We start from the raw sequence: 10,635 nt of genomic DNA, 5'->3' as shown, positions 1-10,635 counted from the left end.
CCTCGATTGAGTCATGATCTTTCATTGTTTGGTGCATTAAGCCCTCGATCTTTCATTTAGACACATTGAGCTCTTGATCTTTCATATATAGGTGTATTAGGTCCTTTTGTAAATCAATTCATATATGAGTGTATTAAGGGTCTGTTTGGTTCAACTGTTAGCTAATAGATATTGTTGTTAGCTGTTTGCGGTTGTAGTAAAATGTTTGTTATTAGTTGTTTAATTATTACTGTTTCACTCTAAACTGTAGGAAATATAGCGTTTGGTTATGTTTATGTAACCACAACGTTTAGTATTTTCTCTGGACACTGCGGCATTTTGGAGCTTTTCACGAAAAGTTTCTTTTTAGAGCTTTTCATGGACAGTTGTTTGAAGTTACTTGTTATTGATAAAATTATTCTTCTTATTTTCATAAAATGTGTTTCCTTTTTAACATTATTTTTATTTCTAAAACAAAATTATCGAAAAACAAAGTTTTATTGCGTTCAATAATTTTTTTTTATTTTTTATTTTTTATATAATTTATTTTTATTAATTTGTATGATCTATTTTTTATTTTATAATTTATTTATAGATTAATTTAAAACATGTTCATATTAGAAACACCCATATATGAACCAACAACATCAACAGTTGAACCAAACAGGCCCTTAATACACCCATATATGAATTAATTTACAAAACGATATAATACATCCATATATGAAATATTAAGGGCTCAATGTGTCTAAATGAAAGACCGAGGGCTTAATGCACTAAACAATGAAAGATCAGAGACCTCAGAATACTTTTTGCCTAAACTTAATTATAGCGTCTGAATTGGAATTCCCTAAAATCTGTCGTTTACATTTTTTTTTACCTAAAAGGATTATTTCTGTTAATAAATAATATATTAAGCCTTTATTATTATTATTTTATTATTACTTTTTTCATAAATGACAATAAAATTTATAATATGCTCCTCGGAAATAATCTTTATTTTTCTACTGGCTAACAGTATGCAAATGGCAGCTCGTAGCTTCTATGGCTTCTCCTCTTCAACATTACAATCCTTTTCATTTCCCTTCATTTCTCATCATTACTCTTACCTCAGAAGAACTCCGGACAACCCAAGCGAAACGCCGACGACGATACCGGTATGCGTTTCTGTCATTCTCCCCTCTTCATCGATCTGATCCAAACAAATACCGATACATTATTATGCAAATGGATATTCCAGCTCGTCGCTTATATGGCTTCTCCTCTTCAACATTACAATCCTTTTCATCTCCTTTCATTTCTCATCATTACTCTTACCTCAGATCTTTCTGCTCCAGAAGAACTCCGGACAACCCAAGCGAAACGCCAACGACGACAACGGTATGCGTTTCTATCATTCTCCCCTCTTCATAGATCTGATCCAAACAAATGCCGATACATTATTATATGATTCATTCTTTTTGTTTCAATTTTTATGTTCATCTGATTTGAGAATTTTATTGGAAGCTTGAAGTGAGTTCTTATCATTACATAGTTTTTATTGGAAGCTTGAATGTTATCTCGCCTTTTTCCGATCTATATTTCTTTTTACATAGTTTTTCATTTTGTCTGTTCTCTTTTTCAATTCATGTTTCGTTTATTCATTTTATCTTTCAGTGATTAAAATTTCAGCCAACTGTTCGATTATTAGCCTCAAAGAACCATTTATGACTTAGACTAACCATTTTGCATATGGTGAAACATTGATATGCCTTTTGGTTTTGATTTATCATGAACTGCGATTCCAATTTCTAACATTTTGTTCAATTGAATAAACTAGTGTTCTTCCAATTTCTAACAAGTGTTCTTCATCTAAAAGCAGAACTATGTGAATCGTTTAGATGGAGTACCTTAATTGAATAAACTAGTGACTGCTTAAGGAAAGAATTTGTTCAATTATTTTCCTTTTGATTGCTCCCTTGGATTTGTTTAAAGAGCATATAAGCCATTTTGGAGGTGTGTGCGTCTATATGGATCCAACACGATTAAGTGTCCAAGGTTGTTTGGATACTAAACTGTCTCTTTCACTTTCTGTCGAATGAGTAGGTGTTGAAGAATGTGGAATGGTTGGAGCAGTTTCCCTTCAAGGATGAGGATTTCCAGCCGTTTGATGAGTAAACTCGCTTAACTTAATTTAATCAATTCACTAAATTCTATGTTCATTTCCAGGCTTCATGCTACTGATAATTTTCATCACTTCCATTAAATTCTATGTTCATTTCTGTGTTTCATGTTACTGGTGTAGTTCAAGTCAGTTTAGTTTGGTTTAGCTAAAAGTTCTTATCATATACTTGAAACTTTCAATTGCTTGGTTTCATTTTAAGCATATTTCGTCTAAAGTTAAACAAATTATACTTTTAGGACTCCAGACTCGGTGTTCTATGAAGCTCCAAGATTTGTTACACACGTCAATGACCCAACCATTGCGGCTCTTACACTCCAGGAGTTAGCATCTTAGACATGTGTAGCAGTTGGGTAAGACATCTGCTAAAATGTGTTATGAGTTGAATAGTTATGTTAACAGAACCCTCTGATCCTGGCTTTTATATGTAGGTCAGCCACTTCCCGAAAGGGTACAAGCAAGATAGAATAGTAGGACAAGGCATGAATGAAGAAGAGCTGAAGCGGAATCCAGTAAGATCCTACTCGTTTTCGTGTTTAAATCGATACAATCCTAGTCCTTAATAGAGCATTATTGTGATAATTTGATCAATGTTTTCTATGGATTCATACAGGCCTTGAATTCGGTTGTTGTCTGTGTATGTGCTGACAGAGTACATTGTTCAAGACTTAAATATGAACCCGAAACTTGCATTGGAAGACAATTCTTTTGATGTCATAGCTAATATGGTATGTACATTTCCCTCATCTCTTCATTGTTCATTGTTTGGGTACAAGTATAATTGTAGAAGATAATAATTATGATAGGTAAAGAGTCCGATAAATGTGATAAAGTAGTTAAAACAAAAAGATTACACCTTGATTAGGTAATACATAATGTAACAGTAACTAGTAAATAAACTTTAATGTCATATCGATATTGAGATACCCTAAACTTTTTGTCGACAAAGCGGGCACGAATTCTTTGTTTTCAACCATGGAAAGATGCATTTTTTATGAAAAATGTGAAGGCACGGCATCTTAATCAGTTCAGACCCCTCACTGTAGCTCTCCCAACAAATTGAACACTCTTCTCCTTCTCCAGCGCAGTTGTTGTGGTACTGAAACCTCCCTTTCTTCATCAACATGTTCATAGCTAATTTGGACGCTCCTGTTCCACCACTTTCGACTCTAGATTCTCCGACATCGCCATTCACAGTGTGCCTCAGCCTCCGCTGAGGGATCAAATCGCGTTCGACAATTTTGACATCTGCCGTGACTTGACAGAAATTAGGAAACAAGGTGGATTTAAGAGAATTAGCAATATTCCGAGACAAGTAAAGTCGTGATGTGTGGTTGAGATTAGGGGGATTGAGTACATTAAGGAAATTGTGTAGATAATTGCAGAGCAAAGAAGGATCTGGATTAGCCATTAAACTGGGATGGATTGCGCATGGAAAACTGGGAGGATTCTGCTGCGGGTAAGAAGCAATTACAATTTGCCTTCCTTGAACATCTCTGATGTAATGGAAACGAAACTTTATACAGAAGCATAATGGAATTGAATGAGGCGTACAGTAAGACATGAATAATGGAATTGAATGGGGCGTATGGTAAGACATGTTAACATTGATTTCCCTAGGCATTGTGATTAAATTTGCTCAAGTTAAGTTTGATCGATGGGTTTAGTTAGCCCTTGTTTGGGGGATTAATGGAAGTAAATGGAAATAATGGAAGGTTAAATATCAAGTTAACTTTATTTAAGAGTTGTTTTTTTAGTTTTTGTTTGAGGGTTTGGAGTTTAATGGAAGTGAGAGTTAAAGGAGGTAATGGAAAGGGAAGAGAAGGGAAGAGATGGAAAAGGAAGTTAAAAGTTAACTTTATTTGGGAGTTTATAGGATGTAAATAAGGTTAAATGTTTAACTTCGTTTGGTAGTTTAAATATGGAGGGGAAAGAAAGTTAAATTTACTCTACAGAGCCAAGAAATTTTAAAAAATAATGCTCTCCCAGCCCCCTTAAGCTGTCCAAATTCGTCATTTATACCTCCAACTAATCGAATGCCCTATTTACCCTCTTAACTCCGTAAAAGTGGTATTTTTCACCCCTCAACTGGTACATTTACCCCCAACTCATAGAATGTCCTATCTACCCTCTTAAGTCCACAAAATTTGTATTTTTTACCCTCTTACAATCCGTTATCGAGGCCTAAATTAATACTATTTTTAAAACATTAAACCCATTTTAGTGTTATTTTGTACGTGGAACCTAAATTGATACTTTCCCAAAAACCATAGACATATTTTGGTACCTTATACCTACATATAATGTCTTTAACTTGTTTATATTAATGTTCTTGTTATTTGTATCTTTTATTCATTCCTTCTTTTTTCAACTTGTGTGACTAGTTAAATTTTGATTATCTAATTATTGTAATAAACACACGAAGGGTCAATATAATTATCAAAATAAAGCAAAATAAAAAAAGTAAATGAAGGTTAACTTAATACTTAACATTAACCCCCAATTTGGAGGTTAGAGTTTGGAGGTTAGAGGAACTAAACATCTAACCCCATTAATCTCTATTTACTCTCAAAAATTAACTCACAAACAAGGTTAACTTAATACTTAACATTCCATTACTCCAATTTACTCCTATTAACCTCCTCCCAAACAAGGGCTTAAAGTAAATGAAGGTTAATGGAAGTTAAATGTTTACTTCCTCTAACCTCCAAATTGGGGGTTAATGGGAGTAAATTGGAGTAATGGAATGTTAAGTATTAAGTTAACCTTGTTTGTGAGTTAATTTTTGAGAGTAAATGAAGGTTAATGGGGTTAGATGTTTACTTCCTTTAACCTCCAAACTCTAACTTCCAATTGGTGTTAATGGAGTAACGTAAAGTTTTTTAAAACTTTTTGTTTCTACAGAGTAAATTTAAGCCCTAATGGGTGGGGTGGAATGGTTAGAGGGTGTACAATCCTCCAACCATTAAAGTTGCTCTTAGGAAACTATTGTTTACTAATACGCTGCAAATTGAAATCTTTAAATTCACGGCGTAAACAATTATGTTTTCTTTTTAAACTTATTATTTTAAATTGATGATATCATACATAATTATGTTAATGAAATTGGGGTTGAAGGTAATAATCATGGTTCGTCGTCTAGATGGGCTGATTATAGTGCTTCGGAAGCCGAATCCGAGCCAGATGCCCCCAGTATTCACTCATCTCAGGCTATACCATTGATTAAAGGCGTGCAATCTCACGTCAGTGACAGTTCAGGGGACTTTATTTATGATTAAAAGGTTGTGTTTATGTTATCTATGAAAATCAAGTTTGGATCTTTGGGATGAGATTGAAGATTTAGAGAAGGATTGAAGATTGTCCGGATTCTATAGAATTATACTTTGGATATGGTAGTCTGCACTGGTTAGGCTTATGTGAACATGATATTTTGGCATTTGATGTGACAAAAGAGACGTTCTCAGTATTGCCTCAGTATTTTTATCCAATTGAACGAGTACTTACTAATTTATGACATGTGTACACATTCTTATATTTGCATGATATATAACGTTTGATAATATAAAATGAGATAACTGTTTTTTGGCTTGCTTAAGAGAGCCGACATGGCCAAAGTGGAAGAGATCGTAGATGTCGTTTCTGTAAAGTCGGATTTGTTAGGAATAAATGCAATTACGATAAACGAAAAATAAGCAAACACACAAGAATTGTTAACCCAGTTCGCCACTCAATATGAATGACTACGTCTGAGGGCACTACCAAGCCAGGATATTTCAATATAATGAAAGAGATTCGGATTACAGAGAAAGAGATTACATTTATACTCCTCAAGAAACCCTCACCGTCTGAAACCCTAATCGCTGTAGTTGGACCCATCGCTTCAATTGGGCCTATATATATATTAGTCTCCAAAAGCCCAACAGGATTGCCCTTAGACGGACAACAACCTTTCATTGGGTGGCTCAGCGTCACAAGGTCAACGTCGTGTTGAGAGATAAGGAAGGTGAGAGTAGAATGAGAAAAGAGATATATCGTATTCCTAAGAGGAAAGAGTGAGGCGAAAATACACAAAAGGACCAAATCAGAAATAGAAGTGGGTATAGAAAAATAGGAAAAGAATGAGTTGGATATTTTAATTAGGCGCTGCAGATAGCCTCTTTGCGTCGATGCATATAGAGGACCGATGCAAATCTTTTATCTGTGTCATTTTTGACGGTCCTCTATTGAGCACCAACACAAATGATGCTTGCGTTGCGCTTCAACAGACAATCAGCGTAAATATTTTGTCATTGACATCATTTGTCATAAAGGTGATACAATTGAGCCAATGCAAATGGTTGTTTTTAGGAATAAGGTGTAAAAATATCTTTAACGTTTATAGTCAGGAGCAATTTTACCCCTAATGTCTAAAATGATACAATTTTACCCCTAATGTTGGCAGCCAAGAGCAATTTTACCCTTAATTAATGTTGATGAATTGGGTCAATTTGAGAAATAATTCATCAATCTGTTTTCTTGGTCATGAATCTTGTCATCTATACTTCACATTTGCGCTATTTTATCACCTATTAGTAACAAATAACAAACATATGATTAGACGTGAAATTTTTATGAAATAATATACTGTCTTTTTGTACGAGTTGGATAAAAAAATTCATATATTTCGCCGAATTATAAATATTAAACTCCAATTCTATTATTAAATGATAAAAAATATGAATTTTTTTTAGAACCAATGGGTATGTAATTGATGCAGAATAAGAAACAAAATATTTGTGTAATAATATCTACAATTGACTCAACTTGCCAATGTTAAAATTGCTCTTTGTTGCCAACATTAAGGACAAACTTACACCATTTTAAACATTATAGGTAAAATTGTTCCTGGTTGTAAACGTTAGTTTTTATACTAGCGGCTTACCTCGTAATTCAAATAACTCCAAAAACCACGCTAAGTCCCATATATAGCTTATTTAAAAAAGAATATTTATTTTTTTTGAAAAATGATTACTGTTGATTTTCATAATAATTAATTTAGTGATTTTCCTTTGTAAATAAAGTCATATAGATATTATTGCTAAAATACAACTGATATAATAATTAAAAAAATTTAATAAGGACAACATGTAAAAGAATTAATTTTCCTTTGAACCTTGTCTACTCTAAATTCTCCATGAAATAAAAGAAATTAAAAGTAGTGAAAATCCAATTTAAGAAAATAATTTCTTTGTATATATTTACTCTTAAATATTTATAATAAATTCAACTTAACATATATATAAATCATTGATTTACTTTACATTTATTATCATTATATCCATAAATTGCTCTACATTACCATATTTGAGTTATTTGATTTTACTCAAAATGTTAATTTTGAATTTATTTTTATTATATTTATCACTATCCCTTTAATTGCTCTTATTTTATATTTATTGCCACTTCTATTTTATTTGGTCTCTTAGTCAAAATTTTAATTTGATTTAATTTTGTCTTTTAACACCATCCTAATTTCCACATACCTAATTTTAGAATGTTAAATTTATATCTAATAAATTATATATTCTTCCATTTTTCTCTTAATTTTTTATACAAAAATTCACATTCTTTTTTTTTTAAAAGTAATTCACATTCTTCTTAATTTTTAAAGTTTAATTAGGATATTTATAATTACTACTAAAAGATTTTTTACCATAAATAAAAGCAAAATATTGTCAAAAAGTGTATTAGTATTAAAAACAACATGTAAAATTGATAATAGTATTTAGGAAACACACAAAATCATGACTTACACCTTTGCTAAAATATAGGCCCTTTGTTCTCAAGTTTTATATATAATCAGAAGGAAAAAGAAATTGGAAACATTGAAAGAAACATAGTCAGAAGCAATGGCACAGATTCCTGAAGATTTAATCGCTGAAATTCACCAACGTTTGCCGGTTAAGTCAGTTATTCGTTTCAGATGCCTTTCTAAATCTTTATGCTCAATCATTGATAGTCCTAAGTTTGTGAATTCCCATCTCCATAGATCTTCTGAAAACATCAATCGTCGCAAGGTGATTTTACAGCATATGTCGTTAAAGAACGAGCCAAGACGATTTCATGTAATTGATATGAATAATGGTGAGGAAGAAGACATTACACTCGAAAAACCAAGCGTAGATATGTGGACAGAGATCTATGGAAACTGCAATGGTTTGCTTCTTCTATATGGAGGTTCTTGCAAGTTTTCTTTATGGAATCCATCCAATCGGGAGTACATGAATCTTCCAGGCTGCCCTTTGAAAACCCCAAACGATTACAGACTAATTGGGTTGGGTTTGGGTTATGACGACTCTACTCGTGATTACAAGGTTGTGTTTATGTTATCTACACCGAATGAAAATCAAGTTTGGATTTTGGGGATGAGATTGAAGATTTGGAGAAGGATTGAAGATTGTCCGGATTCTGTAGGATTATGCGTTGGATATGGATACTTTGCGGATGGTAGTCTAAACTGGTTAGGCTTATGTAGACCTGATATTTTGGCATTTGATGTGACAAAAGAGACGTTCCAGGTATTGCCTCAGCTTTTTTCCCCAATCAAACCAGTTCTGACTGATTTGCATGTTTTAGAAGGGTGTCTTTGCATAAGCTTTTCTTCTATTTTTCTTCCCCGTGCTGATATATACATCAGAAAGAAGAATGATGGATTTGACCAGTTTACTTGGGAGCAATTTTGCTCTATTGAAGAACCTAGAATATTCAAAATTTTGGGATTTTTAAAGAGCAGGAATAAGATTCTACTCAGTCATGGTAGGAACAAATTGGCCTCGTATGATGTTGAAGAGAAAAGTTGTGGAAATATTGAAATCGACAATGGTTGTAATTTGTCGAGTCGTTTTCCTATTCTTTGCACTGAAAGTCTTGAGTGGGTGTAATTAACTTCATTGATAGCTTCTCCAATGGATTCAACAGCAGTTTCTTCCCCGACCTAAAGCTGCACAATTTATCTCTAGTTTATTAGTTATTTTTAGTTTATGTTAAGTACTTGTTCTTTGAATTTTTTTATCGAGCCGCTCATGATAGCGCGCGTAGACTCATTTCGAACTTTCTTTGAAAATTTTTAGTTTATGGATTCAACAGCTTATTCTTTGAAAATTTCTCTGCCCATTATGGATTATTGTTTGAATTAAATTTGTTTACTCATTATGGATTGAATTAAGTTTTATTTGTAGTTAATTAAACATCGTGAATGTAAATGAATTTTGCATAAAAAAGGCTATTGATGAGGATGGCCCGAGTTAGTTACTATTATTGAGTACCTGAACATCTGAAACGAGATTTATGAACATCAAAATTGATATTACATCAATAGTGAGTTATAACTATTTAGGAAACTAGCTTTAAATCCGGAATTTACACGGGATATAAAATAATTTTGGACACATTAATGGCACGAACGATTATTTGCTAAATGTGCCGTAACACCTCTAATTTCTAGAGTGGAATTTTTGTTCATATTGAAATAAATCGAAATTGATAAGGATCATTGCACCAATTAACGGATTTCCATGTCCGTGTCCAGTTATTATAACTCGTTTTAGAATTTTAATTTATTCATTTTATATGTTGTTTTGTATATACCAATACATTTATTACAATAATTTTTTTTTTTTTATGGTAAGAGACTTTTTCGCACTAATTACAAATAATCTCAATTAAAAATTAAGAATGTGATTTTTTTGAGTAAAATCAAATAATTCAAATATGGTAATATAGAGTAATTTATGGAGATAATGATAATAAATATAAAGTAAATCAATGATTTATATATGTTCAGGTCCTATTTTTTCTCTTACCATGCATGTTATAATAAATATTTAAGAGTAAATAAATACAAAGATATTATTTTCTTAAATTGGATTTTCACTACTTTTTACTTATTTTTATTTCATTAAGAATTTAGAGTCGGCAAAGTTCAGATTTTAGAAAATTAATTCTTTTATATGTTGTCCTTATTCAATTTTTCTTTTTATAATATTAGTTATTATATTTTAAGCATAATAAGGGAAAATCACTAAATTATTTTTGGGTTAAGGTGTAAAAATACCCCTAACATTTTGGGTGAGCAATTTTACCCCCTAACGTTTAAAATGGTGCAATTTACTCCTAACGTTGTTAGTCAAGAGATTTTACCCCTAACGTTGATAATTTGGATCAATTTTACCCCTATTATAAAACACAAATATTTTTGTTACTTATTCTGCACCAATTGCATATTTCGTTCTAAAAAAAGATTTCATGTTTTTTATAATTTAATAATAAAATTGAAAATTAATATTTATAAATTTGGTGAATTTTTTGAATTTTTTTATCCATTGAACAAAAGACAGTATATTTTTATTTATTTATTTATTTTTCACATCCCAACATATGTTTGTGATTTGTTACTGATAAAATGACGCATGTGTGGAGTGTAGATGACAAGATTCATGACCAAAAAGACAGTTTGA

The 10,635-nt window shown here is 31.9% G+C and overlaps 2 protein-coding genes across 5 annotated transcripts; both read left to right on the top strand.

Moving 5' to 3' along the window:
- The first annotated feature begins 1,000 nt into the window (after window positions 1-1,000).
- On the top strand, window positions 1,001-7,562 carry LOC136220203 (uncharacterized). 4 transcript variants are annotated; one of them, XM_066007974.1, is made up of 7 exons: window positions 1,001-1,136; window positions 1,302-1,359; window positions 2,065-2,132; window positions 2,380-2,493; window positions 2,572-2,652; window positions 2,754-2,868; window positions 5,258-7,562. In XM_066007974.1, the coding sequence occupies exons 1-4, from the start codon at window positions 1,024-1,026 to the stop codon at window positions 2,474-2,476; spliced, it is 336 nt and encodes a 111-aa protein (XP_065864046.1). In that variant the 5' UTR covers window positions 1,001-1,023; the 3' UTR covers window positions 2,477-2,493; window positions 2,572-2,652; window positions 2,754-2,868; window positions 5,258-7,562. The 4 variants fall into 4 exon arrangements, 1 of the variants encoding a protein (XP_065864046.1); XR_010684429.1 differs by having other exon boundaries at window positions 1,001-1,359; window positions 2,577-2,652; XR_010684430.1 differs by having other exon boundaries at window positions 1,001-1,359; window positions 2,792-2,868.
- Window positions 7,563-7,690: 128 nt separating this feature from the next.
- Window positions 7,691-9,328, top strand: LOC136217138 (F-box protein CPR1-like). Its single transcript, XM_066003724.1, has one exon. The coding sequence runs from the start codon at window positions 8,029-8,031 to the stop codon at window positions 9,058-9,060; it is 1,032 nt and encodes a 343-aa protein (XP_065859796.1). The 5' UTR covers window positions 7,691-8,028; the 3' UTR covers window positions 9,061-9,328.
- The last annotated feature ends 1,307 nt before the right edge of the window (window positions 9,329-10,635 follow it).

This window comes from Euphorbia lathyris, chromosome 2, assembly GCF_963576675.1.
Source record: "Euphorbia lathyris chromosome 2, ddEupLath1.1, whole genome shotgun sequence".
Classification (NCBI taxonomy): Eukaryota; Viridiplantae; Streptophyta; class Magnoliopsida; order Malpighiales; family Euphorbiaceae; genus Euphorbia; species Euphorbia lathyris.
Note: the sequence above shows the minus strand (reverse complement) of the source record. Positions and strands in the feature narration are given on the sequence as shown.